General features: G+C 40.9%; 1 protein-coding gene across 6 annotated transcripts in view; it reads left to right on the top strand.

Moving 5' to 3' along the window:
- Positions 1-25,036, top strand: part of SCAF8 (SR-related CTD associated factor 8) — a 149,248-nt gene that overhangs the window by 29,140 nt on the left and 95,072 nt on the right. For 5 of the 6 annotated variants that reach the window (XM_058662515.1, XM_058662552.1, XM_058662577.1 and 2 more), the window contains 4 exons: positions 6,801-6,884; positions 8,011-8,055; positions 15,901-16,062; positions 24,246-24,399. In XM_058662515.1, coding sequence (XP_058518498.1) covers positions 6,801-6,884; positions 8,011-8,055; positions 15,901-16,062; positions 24,246-24,399 — 445 coding nt within the window. Of the gene's footprint in view, positions 1-6,800; positions 6,885-8,010; positions 8,056-11,102; positions 11,243-15,900; positions 16,063-24,245; positions 24,400-25,036 lie in introns of those variants that run through there. The other variant, XM_058662776.1, reaches the window with a different exon arrangement.

Below are 25,036 nucleotides of genomic sequence, written 5' to 3'. Positions count from 1 at the left end.
AATCATCGGAAGGAAGATCTTCCTCTCTGTCTCTCCTCCTCTCTGTATATCCGGCTTTCCAATAACAATAAAAAATCTTCAAAAAAAAATAAATAAAATAAAACATTAGAAAATGATTGACTTGAAACAGTTTTCAGATTCAAAATAAGCATTTACTGTTGTACCCACAATCAAAGTTATAGGTTTTACAAATTTAAGGAACACTTTTCAGTGTATGCAGAAGTTAAAACAAAGAAGGAATTGATTTAAGTGAAAGCCCAGGCTGTTGTTCCAGTAAGTCTCGTCATTGAAATGATATCTTGAGTTTTTGGGTTAGGACTGGGACCTTCTTTTCTTTACTTTTTTTTTTTTTCAATTTTTTTTTTTTGGCAATCTTTACATAGTTGATTAGGGCACAAAGGTTCAAGGGCTACAGGAAAGTAGGTAAGACTATTATTTCCACATTGTTTTTTTCCTGTACCTGGGATAAAGGGAGAAGCCCCACCCAGTTTCCTACCCATTCAAGGTGGGATTTTATTTTCATCACTGAGATCAGGTGGACTTACAGAATTTGTACAAGTAAAGATTTGTTACAGTGGCCAGAGCTGAGCCCATCTGAAGCCAGGAGCCAGGAGTGTGTTCTGGGTCTCCCATGCAGGTGCAGAATCCCAAGGCTCCAGGCCACCCTCTACTGTTTTCTTTCCCAGTCCACATGCGGGGACCTGGAAGGGAAGTGGAGCAGTTGGGATGAGAACTGGTGCCCATATATGATCCTAGTGTGTGCAAGGCAAGGACTTCAGCACCAGGCTTCCGTGTGGGGCCCTAGTAACACAAGTTTTCAGCAGATGGCCTTTGTTGGAGTTCAGAGAGAGCTGAGTTTGGAACTCAAGGTTAAACAACAGTAGACTATGTGAATAATTGAATTTAGAGAAAGTGACAAAATGAAAACACTGTGATGAGTTGTGTTCCGGCTGCTATATTCACTTTACTTAGTTCAGCAGATGTCGAATAAATATATTTTCCAACTGATTCAAAAAGAAGTTGAGGCAGTTGAATTAGCAGAATTAGAGTACGCACGTTTCACTTTTGTATGTAGTAAATGTAGTTAATGGACTGCAGAAGTAGATGGTGGTAGACATTTGAAATTGTGCTTGCTTGGTGACTCAACATTTTTATCAGTAAGATTGATACAGTCCAGAGCAGGAAGTGGGAAGATGGTATTTCATCTGTTTTTCCTTTAAATATTTATTTATGTGTTTTTTGAGAGCCAAAAGTTAGAGGTCTTCATCTACTGGTTCACTCCCCAAGTGGCGACAACAGCCAAGGCTGAGCCAGGTTGAAGCCAGGAGTTTCTTCTGGGTTTCCTACGTTTTTGGCAGAGGCCTGAGCACTTTGGCCACGCTTCAGTGGTTTTTCCTGTCTTTCAGCAGAGCAACAGGGCACAAACCAGTGCTTCTCTGGACTGCCAGTATTGCAGGCAGTGGATTTACATGCTATACCTCAACATCTGCCCCTCTCGTCAAATCAAACAATCAATCATTTATTTATTTATTTATTTATTTATTTATTTATTTATTTATTTATTTATTTAATGAAAGTTCAGTACACTGGAACTGACTGTATCCTTACTGTTTGTAAATTCAAGAATATGCTTTGTAAATTTTTTGGGACTTTTGGTTGGAAGTAATTTCCTTAACAGATAAGTATAGGGCAGTTTTCTGGGGGAGATCTTGAAATCAGTCTTTGAAAATTGAAAACTTAATGTTAAATGCAATTGGTAAAGACTTGGGTAGAGTCATCTATTTTTGTTTCCTGATGAACAGATTTAATGAAGAAATGCATTTTCTAAATCTAAAGAAATGGTTATTTTCAAACCCATTGAAGTAAACCTTTTGAAATGTACTGTGCTTTCAATATTTCTCAAAGTGATATCTTAATTGTGGTAGATGCCACATGAAAGGAGACTGTCAGGTGAACTGATTGTTCAGACTGTTAATAGTTTAGAAATCTAGGAGAATCAAGATGGCGGAATAGGGTAAGGACACGTTTAAACGGACAGAAAAACATTTAATCAGGATGAAGCAGAAAGGACACATTCCAGGAAACAGGAAAGGACAGAACCACAGCAGAGGGGTACCGGGAGACTGACAGACACAGGAAAGCAGCAGACACGATGGTGTGGGGTTGCAGTGACTGATACACCAGCAGCATTCAGCTAACGGTGATCTGAACTCCACCAGCAACCAGGTGGGAAGGGACTTTCACAGGGAGCTTGGGAGGTGAGCTCAGGCAAAGATTGTCTGTCCTGCGGGTCCGTTTGATTTGACCAGGAGCAGAGACAGAGCAGCAGATCCCAGACAGAGAGATAGTGTGAGAACAGGGTGTATTTTGCAGCCCAGTCAGCCCCCTAAGGCCGAATTGGGAGCCATTTTGCATAAGGAGGCAAAGGCAAGGGAAAGGACTGAGCATACACTGAGCTGGGAGTGAACTCATTTCAACCCAGTGAACTGCATCAATGTGGCATTCTACAGGTTCCACCCAAGACAGGTCTGGGTAGTCCTCAGACCTGACGGCCAGCAGAGCAAGAACTCTAGTAGTGGTACGTGAGGCGCCATTTTGTATACTGTGGCAAAAGTTTTAGGACTTCAGGAGACAACAATGAACTGTGTATGTGCTGAGCTCACGAGAACTCACTGAGGTCCGTGGATAGTACTGGTCCCACAGGAAAATAATACCAACTGTAGCATTGTACCAGTCAAAATATGTCCGTGTGGAACCCAGACCTAACGTCCAACAGGTTCCGGCAAGATCAGTGCCACCAACAACCTAACTATATAGGATACCTGGTGTCTCTCTAATCCTGGGACATGATCCAACTGGAAGAGGGAGAAAGGTTGCAGAGACAACGGTGCAGCCTCAGCATGGTATCACAGGAGGTGGAGAGTGGTGAGCCAGGAGCTGGGGCTGTGGAGACCACGGCGTAAATCTAACATAAGAACCCAGACCTGGAACTCGCTGGAAGTTGTGGCACAAGTGGCTGCAAGCAAAGAGTTGTGTACCAACTGCAATAAGTAAAATCGAACTGTAGACCTGTGGGTGATGGAGCTTAGAAACCTGCCCCAAGGAGAAGACTCTGCTAACCAGAAGTACAATGACCAAGAGCAAAAGAAGAGACAAAAGCACAATGAATATTACCGAAAACTCCCCTGCAAAGGAGCAAAACCCTATGCCAATCTCAGAGTTAACTGAGGAAGACATCTTGGAAATGGGGCACACAGAATTCATAAAACTCATTTTCAAGCTTCTGATCAATAATGAGAAGCACATACAAGAGTTCAAAGAATTTAAGGAAGCAGTAAAGTAAATCAAGGCTGAAATATCAGAAATTAAGAAGACAGTAGAGCAAATTAAAAGTACAATGGACGGTCTCCAAAATAAAATGAAGCAAGCAGAAGAAAGAATCTCAGAATTGGATGATATTTTCTGTCATCAGGGGAAAGCAAACACAAAGCTGGAAGCAGAGCTGGATCAGGCCAAAAAAAGTCTTCAAGAATTGAAAGACACTATGAAGAGGCCAAATAGAAGAGTTATGGGAGTCCCAGAAGGTGCAGAAAGAGAAGCTGAGTTTGCAAATGTATTTAATGAAATAATAAAGGAAAATTTCCTTAATCTGGAGAAAGAATTGGGAAGCAAGATCCAGGAGGGGCACAGAACTCCCAACAGGCTTGATCAGAAGCAGTCTTCACCAAGACACATGATTATCAAGCTCTCTTCAATTGAACATAAGGAAAAGATCCTTAAATGTGCACGTGAAAAAATCAGTTGGCATATAAAGGAAGCCAATTAAACTCACAGCTGATTTCTCACAGGAAACTCTACAGGCAAGAGAATGGAGTGACATATTCCAGATTCTAAAAGAAAAAAATTGTCGGCCTAGGATAACATATCCAGCAAGGCTTTCTTTTGTCTTTGAAAATGAAATAAAATTCGGGCCCGGCGGCGTGGCCTAGCGGCTAAAGTCCTCGCCTTGAAAGCCCCGGGATCCCATATGGGCGCTGGTTCTAATCCCAGCAGCTCCGCTTCCCATCCAGCTCCCTGCTTATGGCCTGGGAAAGCAGTTGAGGACAGCCCAATGCATTGGGACACTGCACCCGCGTGGGAGACCTGGAAGAGGTTCCAGGTTCCTGGCATCGGATCGGCGCAGCATCGGCCTGTTGCGGCTCACTTGGGGAGTGAATCATCGGACGGAGGATCTTCCTCTCTGTCTCTCCTCTGTGTATATCTGGCTGTAATAAAATGAATAAATCTTAAAAAAAAAACAAAGAAAATGAAATAAAATTCTTCCACAGTAAAGAAAAGGTAAAAGAATTTGCCTCTTCCAAGCCTGCCCTACAAATGACACTTAAAGATGTTCTCTTGACAGAGAAGAGGAATAGCACCTACTAAAACCAAAGGCAAATGAGAAGAACATCCCAGTAAATTGACAACAGAAGCCTAAACCAATGAACAGGTTATTCCTAAAATGACGGGACCAAAGTACCATCCATACATATTAAACTCTGAATGTAAATGGCTTAAGCTCAATCAAACATCGTAGATTAGTAGATTGGATTAAAAAAAAAACCATCTATTTATTGTCTGGAGGAGATACACTGCAACAAAGATCAGTGGAAACTATATCACATGGGTTTTTTTGTTTTCTGTTAGTTTCATCTCTTCAAAACACTTTCTTCTGATTAAATCATTCAGTGACTCATAGATCATACAGTAGCATCATTTTCTTTAAGAAGGTTCTTGATTTTCATTTCTTCAGCTACACATTAGTCATTTAGTAGCATGTTATGTAACTTCATGGTGTTGTTAATTTCCTTTTTCTCCCTGATGTTGATTTTGCTTTGTGGTTTTTCATTTAAGGGGATGTATAGAAGCTGTGTAATGGAGACTGTCATATCTAGTAACATGTCATTTAACTTCAAGGCATTGTAAATTTCTATTTTTCTTTCTTTTGTTGATTTTGTATTATGACTTTTTATTTGAGGGGATGTACAGTAGCTGTGAAATGGAGACTAACATATCCAGATGTGAGGATACAGTGTAGTATGCATTTCTACTTCCAGACAAAGATGTACTCCCAATGAAACTGTTACTATATCCTGACAATAGAATGCTGGACTCTCTGCCATTGTCCATGCCCGCAAAGATGGACATATGACTGTGTATGAAGAACTAAATGTTAGTAATGATATAGAGGAACTAGGTGGAGGGGGGAGGAAATTGGGGGGAGGATAAGGGAAATGCCAGGAGCCTATGGAATTGTATCATCAATGATAATAATAATAATAAAATGTAAAAAAAAAATTAGTTTGGAAATCTAAGTTCCATTTCCCTTTCCCTGTTTGCAAAAGAAAGCAAAGCGCACATCTGCTAGAGTATGTTCTAGTATTTGATCAAAATGCCAAGACTGGTATACAAGAGAAAAAAAGTGTGTTTTCAAACATGGGACCACCTAGTGCCTGTTCCAGCCCTAGTGCTGTACGTAACTATATACTGTTCCTTCACATGGCTGAATGAAGGATGCCTGTAAGAGAGAAAGATTCTGATCTGTATAACGGTTTTAGTGACTTCGGTGTGCTCTAAAATGTTTATGTGTAATGTTTGTGTGAGGTGACTGTTTTGTGAATAGAAAATCACCATTCAGAAGTTTAACAACTTTTACTGAAGCTATATGATTGGAATTCAAATCAAAGTCTTTCTGAGGCTTGTGCAGGACTCTGAACTCCACTAATACTTATCAGTGTTGACTGCATACAATTGTAATAACTTAAAATTGGGTTACCAAAATTTACATCACTTTTTGTCCTGTTGTCAGTCACCATCACCATGTAACAGTCTGTTTTTTTTTAAACAAGTGTTAAGCAAATACAGTAAAGGTCAGATTGACTAGCACTCTGTGTTATTAATAGGTAAACGTGGGTAGTACACTGAGAGCCAAAGGTGGAATATTGATCTGGTTGAGGAGGGAGGGAAGGCTTTTATTTACTTGGTGAAGTTTTAACTAAGATAAAGGAGTACAAGAAACTCTTAGAGAGGTCACGGTGGAAAGTATTTCAGAAAGAACCAGCCTCATGGTATAGGCACCTGTTCCTGGAACAAGGAACTGAGATCCTGGAGAAGAGGCTGGCAAGGTATTCAGGAGCTGAGCTGATCTTAAGCCAGGTACTTCTTTTGGGTTTCCCACATGGGTGCAGGATCCTAAAGATTTGGGCCGCCTTCTGCCGCTTGTAGGGTAGACAGGACACAAACTAGCATCCATATGGGATGCCAGCACCTCACATAGGAACTTAGCGTGTTAGACTATTGTGTAGGCTCTTACCCCTCTGCTTTTTAAGTGATTTTTTAAAAAAATGATTTCATATGAATAATGCTTCAGTAGCCATTTATTTATAGACATTTATATGATTGTATGTTCTTAGCTTTCTTGGGAGATACATGGGAATGGAATCATCCGATCATTTGATAACTTGTTAACAAAAATAATGCCAAACTTTTCTAAAACTGCTATACTGTTTTACATCCCTACTAACCAAGTGTCAGCATTCCAGTTTTCCATATTTGTTATGTTTGATGATAAGCAAGTTAATGTGCAGTAATGCCTCCTCATAGTTATGATATATTTACCTAATGGCTAATGATGCTGACTTTTTTTTTTTTAAGTAAAATCAGCATTTGGCTTCATTGGACATGTACAAATGGAATTATTTGGTCATTCATGTAATTTCTTTGAGACAATTATTTATTTGACATTTGTTCTTTTTCGTCAGTTGTATTCCCTGAATGACTATAAACCACCAATTTCTAAAGCAAAAATGACTCAGATTACAAAGGCAGCCATCAAAGCTATCAAGGTGAGTATTAAATTTTATTCTTGTGTTTTCACTAAGAAATTGATAAAGAATGTTTTCAATATGTATCTACTCTTCAGTGTTAATTCAAGTTGATTGTGGAAAAAACAAAAACTCTGTCACCTGCATAATTTGCCATAGAGACGAATATTCCTCATAAACGTGAAGCAATCATTTTTTCTCACCTTTTAAGATAGATAATAATTTAAATATATCCATATTGTGCAGATTTGTTTAACACTATTATTAAATTGGCTTTGCAAAGTTTTGAAATATGATTTGTTAAAGGTTAATTAAAGACTTATTGAATTTCTTCAAATTGATCACGTTATAGATTTGAAAATGGTGTGTTATGGTAAGCAGTTGGACCTCATTGTGTCTGACATACTTAAACTGTGCAATGAGGTCAGACATTGAGCCATTACTCTGATATGGAAGAAAATTTTGAACTCATCCAATTCATGAGACTCCTGAAAATCTCAGGAAGATGTTGGATCATCTCAAGAAACATACATCAGTACAGAAGTTTGTTAAAAGTCTTAGTAAAGGCTCCTTTAACACTCAACTGAAGATACCTCTGCAGGAAATTCTAGTCTCTAGAGTTAGAGCGCCTTGCCTTAGTAGGGGTCTTAAAATGTGGAGTGAATGCTGTTTTGCAATTGAGTAGATACTAAGCTGAATACTGAATGTTGTCCTATTCTGAGTGAAAACAGTCACTTGACCGGTCAGCTGTGCTGCCTTCCAAGGTGTGTATTGGCAGGAAGCTGGAATCAGGAGCAAAAAAGGAAGCAAAAAAAAAAAACAAGCAAATGGGGATGATATGGGATATTGATGTGAGTTTTAAGTGATGCTTGCAATTATTTGTGTATTGATTACAGATATTTAGCTACCTCTAAAGTGCCTAAACTTTAGTCCAAAGCGCAAGAGCAGACTGCTCCATGGACTGCGCATGGAGAATGAATCAAAGCAGCACAGCATGCCGTCGTTAAGTTGCTCTTGATTGGCAGAAACCTAGATTCAAATTTCTTACTTAATACATCCGCAAGTTGTTTAAATTTTACAGTTCACAATAAATTCTAGTATACTACAATAGATTTTTAACATCATGCTTTGTTTTGCTTTCTTTTAGTTCTATAAGCATGTAGTACAGAGTGTTGAGAAATTCATTCAGAAGGTAAGTATATGATTTTACGCATATACATATCCATTTTTTTAAATCCCACTTCTGCTTGGCTCCTTTACATCAAAATGGACTGAGTTCAGTTGTGTTTTCTAATTAAGACCAAACGCTCTTTGGGTATTTGTAAAACATTATTGTGTAATTTTTTTTCTTTGCAAAATTTGCATTGCCATAGTTAACATCTGTCTCTCAGAAAATATTAGTGTCAGTATAATTGGTTTTAAAATTTGAGTCTGTTGCTTTATATAACATTTAAGGAAATTCTAATTGATAATTTCAATCTATATGCCTAGAAATTGGTGGTGTAAAAAAAGGTAGAAACTAAGTGGTAGTAGTTACAGTATTGCCTAACAGCAGTGTTTTGATCCATTAGGGTATAATCAATACTGCCTGTTATTATCTTTTTCCATAGAAACAGAGGAACATTAATAATTATCTTACCTGCATCTAGTGATGTTTTTGTAATTGGAACCTGAGATGACAAGATTTTCTTTATTATCATCTTTTTTGATTAACACCTTATTGATGCCAATCTTGGGCAGAACAAAAGATTTGTACTTAGCAGGAAAGTTGTACTTTGTCATAATCATACTTAGTTTTTGTTGTGTATGTGTGCTTGTGTTTATGTACTGTGATAGAAGCAGATCCAGTTTGAAAATCAGTATAGGTTACTGAGGAGTCAGTAAATTTGCATTCTGTTTTTTGAACAAAAATACTTGACTGGGGCCCTGCGCAATAGCGTACTGGTTAAGGTCCTCGCCTTGCACGCATCGGGGTCCCATACAGGTGCCAGTTCTAATCCCGGCTGCCCTGCTTCCCATCCAGCTCCCTGCTTGTGGCCTGGGAAAGCAGTGGAGGACGGCCCAAAGCCTTGGGACCGTGCACCCATGTGGGAGACCCGAAGAGCTCCTGGCTCCTGGCTTTGGATAGGCTCAACTCCAGCCATTGTGGTCGCTTGGGGAGTGAATCATCGGACGGAAGATCTTCCTCTCTGTCTCTCCTCCTCTCTGTATATCTGCCTTTCCTATAAAAATAAATATATATATATAAAATACTTGACTGGGAGGAGGATATACTAATGAAAGTGCCATTGTTGGTACCCAGAAAGCTTGGTAACCTTGCTTCTCCAGCGTCAGTCAGACTGGTTTGGGGATTAAGTAGTTTAAGTAACCTGAAGCTAAGGCACGGGTAAAGTAACCAGTGCCTGTCTGTTTTAGATCAGTTAAGCTATACAAATGCTAGTGAATGCAAAGTTTCATTTGTTTAAAGCTTACATAAGCTTTTTTGGAAAGGCTGTAAGGTCAAAAGCAGTGCCTTTTAGCTCATTTTGTCCTGTTCTCCTGTATATTCTCACAAAGGCTTAAATGGCACAATAAATTCACCACTTGCAGTTACTATGAAATAAAGATTATGTTGTGATATTTGCAGAACTGAATATTTGGAACTTCTAAATTCTAGATTTATTGTGCGTGGGACTCGCCCGGGTTCTTGTTCAAATGCACGTTCTCACCCACTGAATGTGCGAAGAACCTCCAATTCTTCATCACTAATGTTCTTCTTCAGTGCTTCATTTCTTTTGCTGTATTTTCAGAAATCACAGTTTGAGTATCAGAGAAGTTGATGAATTAAGTTTCTTTTTGGTATGATTTGATTTGGAGTAGAGGTGTTTCAATTGCTCATGTATATTTTAAATTGTTTTTTTGTATGTGTGTTTTTGGTTTTTTTTTGAGATTTATTTACTTTTATTGGAAAGTCAGATTTACAGAGAGGAGGAAAAACAAAGATCTTCCATCCGATGATTCACTCCCCAAGTGGCCACAAAAGCTGGAGCAGAGCCAGTCCGGAGCCAGGAGCCTCTTCCGGGTCTCCCATGCGAGTGCAGGGTCCCAAGCCTATGGGCCATTCTCGACTGCTTTCCCAAGCCACAAGCAGGGAGCTGGATGGGAAGCAGAGTGGCTGGGGTTGGAACCGGCACCCATAGGGGATACTGGCTTGTGCAAGGCTAGAACTTCAGCTGTTAGGCTACTGCACTGGGTACAGACTTTGGAGTTTTGATGAAGCAAATGACTTTCAAATTTAGACTGGATAACTCATTGCATATTCAAAGCACCCCCCCCAAAATATCCGTACCTGAAAACATAAATTCTTTTTCCCCAGTGTTTAACATAAAGGATGCTCCGACTGTAACTGGATTGTGGTTAGAGCCAGGATATTGATACCAGTGTTTCATTTATAGGCCAGTCTGTTTTATGCCGTCAATGTGAAAGCCTGACTTAGATTTTATCAGTTTTGTGTATACTTATTTCTGTATCTGTGTCTAGTTATGTGCAATTAAAAAAAAAGTAGAGACAGAACTGCCATTGGTTCACTCTCCAAATGGTGTACAGCTCAAACTGCACTTGGCTAACGCCAGGAACTCAATCAAGTGCACAGGTGGTGGTAACCGAGTTGCTAGTGTCGTGTCCTGTGGCACCCATCCTCCCTTCCCAGTCCCGCTCTGCAGCAGCAGGAAGCTGAAGTCAGGAGCCACACACTGCAACATGAATGTGGGACACAGACGTTTTCCCACAGTCCTCACTGCCAGCTTAAATCCCCACCTGAGCTCAGTGCAGCTGAGTTGCATTATGGACTCCTGATCCCCGCCATGGCCGAGTTGCAGGAGAGTTCCTCCTCCTTCTCTTCTCAGCCTTTGTTGCCCTAGAAGTCACTAACCTGATTTCTGTCGGGATAAATTTGTATTTCAGGAATGTTAAGTGGAATAAAATAGTATATGTGACCTTTCGAGCTTGACTTCTGGACTTGCATAATCCTCTTGAGCGCTAGCGGAGTTGTTGCATGTTATCAAGTGGTTTCTTTTTTATTTCTAGATAGAGTTTCATTATTTTGGATATATTGCAGTTTGTTTGCTCATTGGGTATCATCTAGGTTGTTTCTAGTTTTGAGTGATTAATAATTAAGCTGCTGGAGTATTTGTACAATGATTTTTACATGAATATATTTTTGTTTCTATAGGATAGTAAGTGCATATTATCATTTTTTCAGATAAACTGTCAATCTATTTACCAGATTGGTTATGCCATTTTACATTCCTTTCCTATACTGTAACGTGATACAAGTGAGGGAGAGTTGTAGCTGCAGTGTGTAATCTGTTGTCTGTTATTCCATAAAGTGATGAATGATGGTAAGTCAAAGATTATTTTCCCTTTTAAAAAAATTCAGTTCATTTTACAGAGAACATTTGGTCTCATCCACTGTTTTGTTCTGTAAATGTCCCTAGGCAGAAGCCAGGCAGAAGCCAAAAGCCTAGAGCTTATTATTTATTTATTTAAAGATTTATTAATTTTTATTGGAAAGTCATATTTACGGAGTGAAGGGGAGACAGACAGAGATCTTCTGTCCACTGATTCATTCTTCAAGTGGCTGTGACAGCCAAAACTGAGCCAGAGCTTCCTCCTGTTCTTCTGTGTGGGTGTAAGATCCTAAGGCTTTACATCATCCTCTGCTGCTTTCTCAGGCCACAATCAGGGAGTTCGATGGGCAGTGGAGCAGCCAGGGCATGAAGTGATGCCCATATGGGATCCTAGCATGTGCAAAGCGAGGATTTTAGTTGCTAGGCTGTTGTGTCAGGCCCTAGAGCCTAGAGCTTTAACCAGGTTGTCTGATGGGTGACATGTGCCCAAGAACTTGGGCTTCTGTCCACTTACTCCCACAGTGCCCCATTTGCAGTTGGCTGGATCAGAAGTGATTTATTTGAAAAATAGATGGACAGAGAGGGAGAGACAGACACGCAGAAAGAGCTTCATGAGCTGTTCTGTTTTCACGTGCACAGAGCTAGGGTTAGGCCAGGGTGAAGCAGGAGCCACGAGGGCTCCTCAGGCACAGTGCAGGCAGCCTTGTGAGGAGCGAGATATTTAGGAACTGTGCTGTTCCATGGCGTCTGTCCAAGTACTCAAGGTGTGGTAGGTTCCTGTAGAGTTTTCATTGTGTTTAGTTCCTGTTGAAGCTTTATAAACTGGCAAAGGTGATTCAGAAAATTCATGGGAGATAGAATTAGCAGCAAAGTGTCCTGCGTCTCACCTCTGGCGGTCCCCAGCACATCGTCAGCTCTTGCCTTCTGCTCAGCTTGGTCCCAGTCTAGAGGGGGTTAAGAGTGTGAACCAGGGCATTGGGCCCTGTTTGTGTCTTTCTTTTCTCCTTATCCTCTTGGATTTCTGTCTACTTCTCCCTTCCTATCAAATATTTTTTTTTTAAATGATGTGTATTTTACTGTAAAACAAAATTGAAACCCATGTATTGGATGTCCGTGAAGTTTGGAGTCTAGATTTATTTTTGATATTGAAGTTGTTAACATAAATTAGCCTGTTTCTAGACTTTATAATAAAGTACCTTATGTAAGGAATTCTTAGCTGGGATATGTAATAGTTACTATGTTGCATAAAGGAAACAACTTGAAGAAACATTTGTGTATTGAGGAAAATATGTAAGATATCCCAAGGTTTCTTTTTTCATCATTCTTTGATGGGATGTCTAAATGTAAAAGTATTGCATTATCAACTAATATTGGTTGCTATTTACAAAACCCAAAGGCAGCTAGGAATGCATTATCCCTCTATTGATTCAACTAGTCTGATTGGAGAACACTGGATAATGTATTGATTTATATTCTAAGTTTTTTTTCTCATTACTCTATGTGGAATAGTGAGGGTGCAATGGAATTTAGAAGTAAAGTAAACTGATCAAGAACTCAGTTGTCTCCTAAATAATCTTTAAATACAAAAGTAATTTACTTGATTGTTGTAACATTCTTCCATATGAATTGCAGAATAATACTGAAGCCTATTTCAATTCTTTGGGGGAAAGATGTAGTTCAGATGGTCATTTCTTTTGCAGGTTAAATTTTAGAATTGTTAATGAGAGTTTGGTGGCTAGTATAAGCATCTATGAATAGGCATCAGAAGATTGGGGATCTTCTGGAAAATCTGTACAGTGTATCTTTTTTTTTCTTAAGATTTTGTTTTTATTTAAGAAGAGTTACATAAAGGAGAGATGTAGAGGGAGGTCTTCCATCTGTTGGTTCACTCTGTAAATGGGCACAGCAGCCAGAGCTGCACCAATTCAATACCAGGAGCCAGAAGCTTCTTCCACATCTCCTCCATGCGTGCAGGGACCCAAGCACTTGTCCCAGGCCATAAGCAGAGTACTAGATTGAATGTGGAGCAGCCAGGACTTGAACCGGCAGCCATACAGTATGCTGGTGCTGTAGCATGAATTGTATAAAGTATCTTTCTTATTCTATAACCCTTCTTAAAAGGCCATTTCTTTGTAGCAGAAGAAGCTGGAAATTGTTAGAATATAGTTCAAAAAGAATATTTGTGAAGATTTAACCTAACAAAAGTTTTAAAAAATTATTGAGAATAAAAATGCCTTGTACTATTGGAGAGGCTCAGGAATTCTTGTTCTCATCTAATACCTAAAGTGGAAACTGAAAAACAATGTAGATTAATCCTCATTCTTCTCTCAAGTTTCTAGATAAGGACTTAGCCAAGTTTTCTAATGTTACATTATTTGAAATAGTAGATTGTGCTTAAATAGTTTTTTGCCATTCTGTTTGGCAGAAATGCCTGATCTATCTGTGTAGGGATTGCTGTATTCTTTGCTGCCGTGAACTAAGCCTCATGATCTGCTGGAGGAAGAAAGGCTCTCTGCTCTTAGGGCTTGCCACTGCAGCTGCTCTGGATAGGCCCTGGGGCTTCCGGTCTTCACAGCAGACCACAAAGGCAAATGTGTGTGCTTCACACGAGCAGTAATTGTGTATTGGAACTTTGTAGTTTATTGATTTTGTTCTGAAAATTAAAGAAAAAGATGTATCCCCAAACACCAATGCATTAATTACTTGTATTGCTTGCATTAATTACATTAACTTTATCACTGTATTTTGTTTATTAATTTTTAAAGCTCTTTCAGCAACTTGTAAGTTCTGTTCAGCCTTACTATGAAGATAATACTTGTCCTGCTCTCAGATAATGCGTTATATGTAAGATTATTTCCAGCTTTTAGGGAAATTAAAGTGACAGTAAGTCAATAATTATTAAACACCTACATTTCTGACACTGGGGGATATGTTTTTATTTATTTAACAAGGTAGATGTCCTGATTTTCATTAAGTTCGAAAAGTTTTTTTTTTTTTTAACTGGAATGTATTGTTTGCCTGGCTAAGTAGTAATTTTCTTTGCATGGTAATCAAAGGAATATAGTATTAGTTGGATATATGAACTGAAGGGCAGATGTACCAAGTATTTTGGAACTTGAAGGAAGGCAGTTTTTAAAACAGTAATTTTAAACAGATTATTTGGATTTTTCAGTTAAGTTAAACCTGAAATGGTTTTGTCCAAAAATAACGTTACTGCCTTTCCTTGAAATACTTCAACTATAGACATAGCCAGAGTCTTCAAGTACATTTTTGTAAATAAATATTAAAGGCCTGTTAAAATGTTTGGCTTAATAAAATAGAAAAGTTGAAGACTGGTCTCATCTAGTGTTGTTGCCAAATGAAATCCTCCTGTTACTGGCTGAGAAATCTTCAGAGATACAGTTTATAGTAGAGAGCAGTGGGTCGAAGGGTTTTGTTTTGTTTTGTTTTGGCTCATACTCATTCCTGGATTTCCAAGAAGAGTTTCTCAGCACTGTTTTTGCTTTAGTGTAAATATGAGTACCAGCAGACTCTGTTTCATAATGCATTTAACCTAATTATATCCAAAAGTAGAACCTGCTGCGCAGGTATAATTTTATTTTCTTCAGCATGTGTGTGGTGAAAAGGTTTTCTCATATTTTGTCGTATGAGGATAAAAAAGGAACTTTTAAAAGATTTCATATTTATTTGAAAGGCAGAGTTGGAGAAAGATTTTCCATTTGCTCCCTAAATACCAGAACCGGGCCAATTCAGAGCTAGGAGGCAGTAGCTTCTTACAGGTCTCCCAAGGGGGTGTAGGGCCCCTGGGACTTGGGCCATCTTTTGCTGTTATCAAAGGCACATTAGCAGGGATCTGGATTGGAAGAAGACCAGCTTGTAGTAAAATTGGCCACCACGTGGAGTGCTGGCACCACAGTCAACTGCTTTACCCCCTACAGAGGAGCACTGGCCCCAAAATAGGAGCATTAAACTTGATGTAAAATGATTCTTCATTGTGTTTATTTAATACCCATGATGAGAGAATACAAGGCTTCTGAGAATAGTGATAAACAATGTAGTTGAAAAACATTGACCCAGTGGAGAAGCTGAAACATGTTTACATAGGAAAGGTTCCCAGGATTAATGCTGCTGCTGTCTGATCACTCTCATAGATGCGATATTTGGGCTTAGTGTATTTAGAATGTTACAATTTGCCATTGGTATTTGTTCTTTCATTATTAAAGAAACACTTTTGTTACGTGTTTAAGATGAAGTCTAATGCATGTTGGCTATGCATTTCTTAAAGCCCATTTTTCCTGAATTTGCTCCTTGCTTTTCCAGGTAGCTTTTCTAATCATTAAAAACTTTCTTCTTATTATTATTATTCTTCTGTTTTTGGTTATTCAAGCCAGTAACATTTTAGATATACTGTGTTTAAAGCACAGTAATATTTTAGAACTTAGATGATTAGCAGTCAAACTGAATACATAGAGTAGCCAAAAGAGATTGCTTTACAATACCATTGTATAAATCAATGGTCAGGAGTAGTCAATTTATGAATATTCAGTATTCACTGTCAGTAAGTGCAGTATTTTTCTATTTGTATAGGGTCTATCATGATTATTTTACCTTTCCTTTTTCTTCCCTTCTCTCTTTGTTTTCCCCATTAGTGTAAGCCAGAATACAAGGTACCTGGACTGTATGTTATCGACTCCATTGTACGACAATCTCGACATCAGTTTGGTCAAGAAAAGGATGTGTTTGCGCCCAGATTTAGTAATAACATAATTAGCACTTTTCAGAATTTATATCGTTGTCCTGGTGATGATAAGGTATGTTGCTACTTTTTTTGTTTTTAAAGAGATACATTGTACTCTTAATCGGTTTTTGGAATATCCTGATTGACGAAATTGTTGTCATTTAGTCACTCCAAATATGAAATATCCAGCTATTGTAATAAATTAAAGTAATTGGTGTTAAAGAAACTTGGTACCAAAAACAAAGAAACTTAATACAACAAACTTTCCCTCTATTGGACATTCCTGTGTTGATACATCCAAGCAGTTCAGGATTCTGAATATTTGACTTGAGTTGATGCTTAGCCTTTGCAGCAGTTTTGAAAAAACAGTTTTCTGAGCAATTAATAGAAAATGACTACAAATCAAAATTCTTTTGTTGGTTGGATGTTTATTAATGCTGGAAGCCATACTTGTCGATCTGGTAGATATGAATGTACAACTGTGTTTATAGCAAGTTATTGGACAGCTTTGTATTCCGGAGGAGGACAAGGAGAGCTTGCTTATCTTTGTTTTTTTTTTTTTAAAGATTTATTCATTTTATTACAGCCAGATATACACAGAGGAGGAGAGACAGAGAGGAAGATCTTCCGTCCGATGATTCACTCCCCAAGTGAGCCGCAACAGGCTGATGCTGCGCCAATCCGATGCCGGGAACCTGGAACCTCTTCCAGGTCTCCCACACGGGTGCAGTGTCCCAATGCATTGGGCCGTCCTCAACTGCTTTCCCAGGCCACAAGCCTGGGAAGTGGAGCTGCTGGGATTAAAACTGGCGCCCATATGGGATCCCGGGGCTTTCAAGGCGAGGACTTTAGCTGCTAGGCCACGCCGCCGGGCCCAACTTATCTTTGTTTTACCCTGATAGATTAGTTAATTTTCAGTGCTGATTGGAGCATCAGGTGTGCTCTTATGACAGGATTCAAGTGAATTAAATAGAAAAGGTAAGAACAGGTGAAAACTAATGAATGCTTTAAGGATGAACTGTAACTACTCATAAGTCTTTCATCTCAGGTACAAGATTTGGAAGTTTTTTTTTCAGTCAAACTAAGATCACGTTGCATGACAATAGATGGTGTGAAGAGACATTTATTAGTGTGTTGTTCTAATGTTCAGTTAGTTAGTTGAAAGGCAGAGTGACAGAGGGAGAGATCCTTCCCCTACTCCACTGTTTTATTCCTCAATGGCCGCAGTGGGTGGGGCTCTGTCAGGCCGAAGCCAGAGCCTGAAGCTTCTTCCTGGTCTCGAGTGTGTGGGTGCAGGGCTTAAGAACTACAGCCGATGTCTGCTGCTTTCCCAGGTGCATTGTTAGGGAGCTGCATTGGAATTGGAGCAATTAGGACTGCAACCAGCACCCATACGGGAGCCAGCACTGCAGGTGGCTGCTTAACTCATGATTGTACTGCACTGGCCTCTTGGGTCTACGTTTTCATTTCTATTTTTACAATTCATTTGAAAGAGAAAGGGACCTAGTATCTACTGGTGTACTCCCCAGGTGCCCACCACTTCCAGGGACTAGACTAGATTTAGAGCCACGATGGGGAAATCAAACACGATCTCCCTTTCATACAGGCAGTGAAACATTTAAATAGGAATTTTCTTAGTTTTCAGGGTCTTTCTAAATATTCCTTTGTTACTAGATTGCTGAATTAGTGAAGAAACAGAAAACAGTAATACCTTGTGTGTTCAGGTTCATAATACCTGGAATATCACAGAAGAGACGGGCAAATATTCCATTAGCTATGATTTCACAGCCAGATAGAATTTCTCATGAAGATTTTAGGAGCAAAATATGGGCACAAATAATTGAATAGAAGTGCTTACTAATGTAGCTATGAAGAACTGCAAGAGCCAGCACTGTGGGGTAGCAAGTAAAGCTGCTAACTGTGGTGCCGGCATCCCATATGGGTGGATCAAGTGCCTGTTAATGTGCCTGCAAAAGCAGTGGAAGATGGCGCACCTCCTAGACCCCTACACCATGAAGAAGCTCGTGGCTCTTGGTTTTGAACTGACTTGATCCCAGCCATTGTGGCCATTGGGTAATGAATCAGTAGAGGAAGATTTCTCTCAAATCTTTGTCTCCCCTCCCCCAATGGTGCATTTCATATAAATAAGTCAATGTTTTAGATTTACTTTTATTGGCAAGTCAGATACACAAAGAGAAGGAGAGCCACATAGGAAGATCTTCCGTCCACTGATTTCACTCCCCAAGTGGCTGTGATGGCTGGAGCTGAGCCAGCCAGGAGCCAGGAGCCTGCACGTGGGTGCAGGGTCCCAAAATTTTTGGCCATCCTTCACTGCTTTTCCAATCTCATAAGCAGGGAGCAGGTTTGGAAGTGGGGCTGCCAGAGTTAAAACCAGTGCCTATGTGGGAAACCGGTGCATACAACAAGGTGAGAATTTTAGCTACTAGACTACTGCACTGAGCCAAATAAACCAGTATTTTAAGAAGTGAGATGGGGGGGCTGCAGGAGAGAGCGTCTTGCTCGGATCCCGATCCCAGCCAACATGTGCTCATGCTGAGCTGGGCCCGGGCGGGGAGTTCTGGGGTAATGGATGTTCGAATCGCTGCTTAGATAGCTCTAGGCTGACCCCACTGTTTCTGGGATCTGAGTCAATCCTAAAGATTCCCAATGCCAGTAACTCTTCCTTTGAAGAACTTCTAATCACTTAATAATGCTGAGCTTTGAACACCTATCATGCAAAAGATAAGCTCCGGCTTCTCTAGCAGGATATTTTTTCGCCTGACATGATGATGGTTCAGGAGACTGGTCACAGTAGGCAGGGCCATAATAACTAGCACTCTAGAACCTTATCCTGGGGTGGATTCTGTGCAGGATGTGTGGGCCACACACTGTAGAAAGTTTAGCCTCACTGGTAAACCTAAAAGTTTGGGTGGTTATGGACTGAGCTAGGTGTGACCAAGGAGCCTGCCATCAATCACAGGCAAAGGGACCCGCCACAGACTGGACTGGGCAAGGCAGCAGCACCCAAATGTGCATCCTGAATAGGGTGTGGGGTGGGCCGGGCTGCAACATTCACCAGCTCATACAAGGCCAAATGGGAGGCCAGAGTACACCGGGCACTGGCCTAAAACCCAATGGCATGTATGTGAACTGGGTGTGGGAGTGGATCAAGTGGAGGTACTTGGGAAGCTCCCCTGGTGAGTCATAGCTCTCGCTGGTGAACACGTCGTCCAGATCTGGGGGTCAGACAAGCAGGGTATAGTAGCTCCAAAATGTGTAAATTGGTAATGGAACGGAATGTACTGGGCAAGACTCAGCAAACCTTTGCCTACAAGCAAAACTAGAAACCAGCATGGAGCACAGGTCATACCGAGCTAGGCTCTTGCACCTACTGGTCCTCAGAGCAACCAAGGGCAGGTGTATGATTTACGACTAGGAACAAGCCCAGTCAGGGAGGTAAGGGGACACCCTAACTAGGTTGAGGTTCCCACCAAGGGCACATGTGCTGGAATGGGGGCTGCGTTCTATCTAGGAAACAGTTGTTGTCACCTGAGGCACTAGTGTGGGCTGGGATTGGATGCACCAGGCCAGTTCAGATCCCAACACCATCTGGTGTCATGGAGAACCAGGGTAGATGTGGGACTGACTAGGCTGGGTCTCAATCCCCTACTGAGCCATGTGTGAGCTGTATGTGGGTATGGATGAGCCATGGCCGGGCTGAAACATCCAACAACAAGAACCAGAATGGGGTGAAAGCCAGCCAGGAAAAGCCACTGTTCCTGCTAGGACAGGAGGTGAACTGAGTAGGGTTGGCTCAAGGACCCCCTGGTATGCGCAAAATCTGGCATTGGGAGGGGTTCTGATGGAGGAGCCTGGGCAACTCCTCTGGCAGGACACAGTCCCTGCAGGTAAGCACAAGAAGCATGATAGGAAACAGCCCAGAATAGGCCATGGAAAGTTTCCCACTGGCACACATTCAGGGGTCAGGAGCAGACCATGCTGAATCAGTTCATGTCATCCACTGGCAAATCCAATCACCAGAACAGAGTGTGGGATAGCCGGGTTTGGTCGCGACAAAACAAGTACACACTATGGAATGCCAGGGCGTGGTTGCCTGTACTGGATATGAATGCAGCACCCAACCAGCACACGTGAGATCCAGGAAGGAAGGGGCAGAACTGGCCGGGGGATTAAGGGGCTGGTCCCCTTGCCGGACAGCTACTCCCACTGGAGAGCATGGGCTGGGATAGAGACAGACCAGACTAAGCGAGGCTACAACACCTGTTCGCTGCATGTGGACTAGATCAGGGGAAAGCCAGGCTGGGCTGATTATTCCTGCTGGTGCAAGCATAAATTAGAGTGGGTGAGGGATGTTTGGGCATAGCCGCAGCATCAGCTGGCAGAAGCTGGCACTGGGGACTAATTCTGTCGAGTCAAATCGCAGAACCACCCGAAGAGTGCATAAACCAGGACAGAGAGACCTGGGAGGGAAAAAGTGGGTTCCCCCTTCTTGGGTCACTATTCCCGCGGGAGGGCATGAAAACTAGGTCGGGGGCTGGGGTGGCTAGACAGAGAGGCACTCAACAACATCCGTGAGGGCTGGATGGTTGAGTTGGTTAGATGGAACTAAGCTTTAATACCCATTGACAAGTGCCAGAGCCAAATGGGATGGGGGACAGACTGGTCTTCTGCTACACATACTGGCAAACCAGGGTAGGGGGCGGGCCTGGTGAGGGTTATTGTGGGTCGCCCCAACTAGGCTGCAGCTCCCACTGGTTGATGTAAGGGCCGAACCAGACTGGACTGCAACACCGGTGTCATTGGTTCCAGTGCAACTCGGGACTGAAAACAGAACCAACCCAGCAATTGCAACCACCAGCTGATCGTGGTGATGGACTGTGCCGGGCCCTGTGCTTGCTAGAACATACAAGAAACTAGTCTGGGAATACCTCAAATTTTCTTTGGCGATCTCCCCAATCAAACTGCCGGACTCAGAACTCTAACCAAGAAAAGACAGAAGACAGAACAGGACAATCATTCATCTCAGCTATATGTTGGCAGCGAAATATGGGGCAAACGGAGACTTTATGATGGACCATATCAATCAGTGGACGACCTCATCGAGCGAAACTGGCAGCAATTCATAACTGGAGAACTATTAAAACCACTTGAGCAAATATCTCAGAGCATGCCCCACATCCGGGACTTGGGGTGGGTGGGAAACCGGGTGGGGCTTCTCCCTCAATATCCCCCTTTACCTCGGATACAAGATGGAAACAATATGGACATAATAGTCTTACCCACTTCCCTATACCCCCTGAACCTTTTTTTTGTTCTTTAACTGTAATTAACTATGTAAAGATTGTCAATGACAGTACAATAAAATAGATTAAAAAAAAAAAGAACTGGAAAGAAGTGAGATAGGAAAAAAAAAGAAGGGAGATGGAATTCTGTGTCAAGCTACTCAAGGTTTGATACTGGTAAAAGCATCAAAACTAGGGTGGATGACGTGGTACAGCAATTTAAGCCACAGCACATAACAGCAGTATTCCATATGCGCGCTGGTTCATGTCCCAGCTGCTCCTCTTGTGATCTAGCTCCCTGCTAATGAGCTGGGGAAAATAGAGGCAGATGGCCCAAGTGTGTGGGCCCCTGCTACATATGTGAGGGGGCTTGATGAAGCTCCTTTCTCTTGGCTATAACATGGATCAGAGCTGACTCTTGGGGCCACATAGGAATGAATACGTGTACTACACTCTTTGCTTCCTTTCTAACTCTGCTTTTCAAATAAAAATGTAAACATTTGTAACAAACTCAAAGGAAACAGATACTGAAATAGTTTGAGAAAAGGGATCTGAGATGCCTTATTGGGGTTGATGCTGTGATGTAACAGGTGAGCCACTGCCTTTAATACCAGGATCCCATAGGAATGCCAGCTGATATAATTTCACTAATGTGCCTGTAGTAGCAGTGGAAGATAGCCTAAGTGCTTTGGCCCCTTCACCCATATGGGGGATTGACAAGAAGCACCCGATTCCTAGCCATTTGGGGAGTGAATTACAGATGGAAAATGTCTTTGTGTCTGTGTAAATAAATACATAGAAATCTTTAAAATAGCCTCCTCAGTGTACTAGTGAGAAAACTGAGGATTATTTTTAACTTATTTACATATTGACATAAGTTCACACTCAGGAAGATTTTTCAACTGGTATGTATATATCCCATGAGTTTTATAGCAATTTTGTAATTACTAAATGACTAGAATTTTATCAGAAATGTGAAATATTGTCTATGCTTAGGTTAACTTGAAAATGATTGCAAGTAAAGTAAAAATTTGACTTGCATGATGCTTCTGTGAGTTTTGGTTAGCAATGCTGGATGCCTAACGGGGTGGGGGGTAAATTTATTGCTGTGCTGCAGGTAAGGGCCTTCTTAGGAACAGAAAAATGACCAGCATGCTTAAGAGATGGCAGCTCTTCCTGCAGCAAAGTTTTCTAGTTTTATTTTTTTCCTTTCAGAATGTAAAGGACTCAGATTACTGTGTAACATGGAGCATTATTTGTGTAAATTGTGTATTTAGCATTTTGAGAGCGAGATTAAATAATTTCATTATGGCAGTGATGAAAAGAGAGGGGAAGGGATGGATTGTATGTGGTAGTTAAGAAAGTTTGTGGAAAGATGAAATTAAAAGAACATACATTTGCATGAACTTTTTTTTAAAGATTTTATTGTTATTGGAAAATTTGATTTATAGAGACAAGATACAGAGAAAGATCTTCCGTCCAATGATCCACTCCCCAAATGGCTGCAGTGGCTGGAGCTGAGCTGATCCGAAGCCAGCGGCCAGGAGTTTCTTCTGGGTCTCCCACGCGGGTGCAGGCTCCCCAGGCTTTGGGTTGTCCTCTACTACTTTCCCAGGACACAAGCAGGGAGCTGGATGGGAAGTGGAGCAGTCGGGACATGAACCAGCACCCGTATGGGATCCTGGTGCATGCAAGGCGAGGACTTCTAACCACGAGGCTACCACATCTTGCTCAGCCTTGTTTTTAATTTTTTTTTTAAAGATTTATTCGTTTTTATTACAAAGTCAGATATACAGAGAGGAGGAGAGACAGAGAGGAAGATCTTCTGTCCGATGATTCACTCCCCAAGTGAGGCGCCATGGCCGGTGCTGCACCAATCTGAAGCTGGGAACCAGGAACCTCCTCCGGGTCTCCCATGCGGGTGCAGGGTCCCAAAGCTTTGGGCCATTTTCGACTGCTTTCCCAGGCCACAAGCAGGGAGCTGGATGGGAAGTGGAGCTGCCAGTATTAGAACCGGCGTCCATATGGGATCCCAGGGTGTTCAAGGCAAGGACTTTAGCTGCTAAGCCACGCCGCCGGGCCCCTTTCTTTTTAATTTTTTAAAGATTTATCATTTTCCTTGAATGTAAGAGTTACAGAAGTAAAAAATAGAGAGGGAGAAACAGAGATTATCTGTCTTCTTGTTACTCCTCAAATATCTGCAACAGCCAGTGCTACGCTGGTCTGAAGCTGGGAGCCAGGAGCTTCCTGGAGGTCTCTCACCTGGGTGCAGGGGCCCAAATGCTTCAGCTTCTTTTGCTTTCCTGGGCCAATTAGCAGGGAACCGACTTGGAAGTGGAGCAGCAGGGACTCCAACCAGTGCCCACATGGGATGCCTGCTATGCCACCAGGGTGGGCCCTGCCATGAACTTTTGCAGTATTGTATTTCAAATTCTGTCTATAAAGAAGTTTTTGTGTCCCTAGCATGTATAGTAAAATATTTAGAAAGGAATTAATTTTATTAATATCTTACTACTATCCACATTTAGTTTAAAAATGAATTTCAAAGAGTCACATTAACTAAGGGCTTTGTCGTACGGTTATTTTATTGTTATCAACAAAACCTATGTGATCAAACTTTATATCGATCTGAACTACATCTTGTTTTGGATACTGAGATGATACGTGTGCCTCAGAATCCTTTAGCTTGTTCTGCTGACTGTACCCTCCATGTCATTAGAATTGATGTTGAAGATGAAAGCTAGATATCAAAGTTGGATTCAACATATGAGAATAAGATATATTTTCAAGTAAGTTAAAGGCAGCAAATATGAAATGGTAGGAAATGTGACATTTCAGTGATGAAATTCAGTACTTAGAAGTATTTGAATGTCCCTTTGCTATTCAGTGACCAGTCACGTGTATTTCCTGTGCTATGAAAATATTAAAATACCATTTTTCTTTTTACCTCTAGAGTAAAATAGTGAGAGTATTAAACTTATGGCAGAAGAACAATGTATTTAAAAGTGAGATTATTCAGCCCCTTTTGGATATGGCAGCAGGGATTCCACCCCCTGTTGCCACTCCAGTGCTGGCCAGTACTACTGCTGGGATGAGCAATACGCCAGGTATGTCACTTTGTGTGGGTCGTTGTGTAATTGTTCCCAGATAAAACAGTAGTTGGATAATGCCAGGAAATTTGCCCAGCATTAGGTAAATGAAAGAATGTATTTTGAAGGAAAGAAATATGTAATTGGATACTACATTGGTGTGTAATTAAGAAACAAACATAATGAACCTTGGAAAAGAATATTGCAGGTTGTGATTTCCTTGAAGTAAGCTGTCTGACCTTTCACTCTTGCATATGAAATCAATCTTAGTTGCTAATAGAGAAATATAATATTTATGAAGAACTCTGAAAAAATTAATACTTTCATGAAAAAAATTAATACTTTAATGCTTAAATTAGTAAGTGAAACATGGTTCATAATATTTTCCTCAAAAATCATATTTGGAATGTTGTGTTATTGAGTTTCTTATAAAGTTTTTCCAGATATTTAGACTTTGCTGAGTACACTGACTGCTAAGTTATTATACACTCTGTTTGGGTAGATTTTTGGTTTTGGTTTTTTGAAAGTTCGTTTGGGTTTTTACACTACCTAAAATTACCAAGGATTTTTACGATTTTTCACAGTGGAGTCAGCAGAATAAAACATTTATTTAAATTTTTCTGTATCTTATGAAAATAATAGGACATATTTGTCT

This window comes from Ochotona princeps, chromosome 1, assembly GCF_030435755.1.
Source record: "Ochotona princeps isolate mOchPri1 chromosome 1, mOchPri1.hap1, whole genome shotgun sequence".
Taxonomy (NCBI): Eukaryota; Metazoa; Chordata; class Mammalia; order Lagomorpha; family Ochotonidae; genus Ochotona; species Ochotona princeps.
This window is presented reverse-complemented; position numbering and strand designations above follow the sequence as displayed.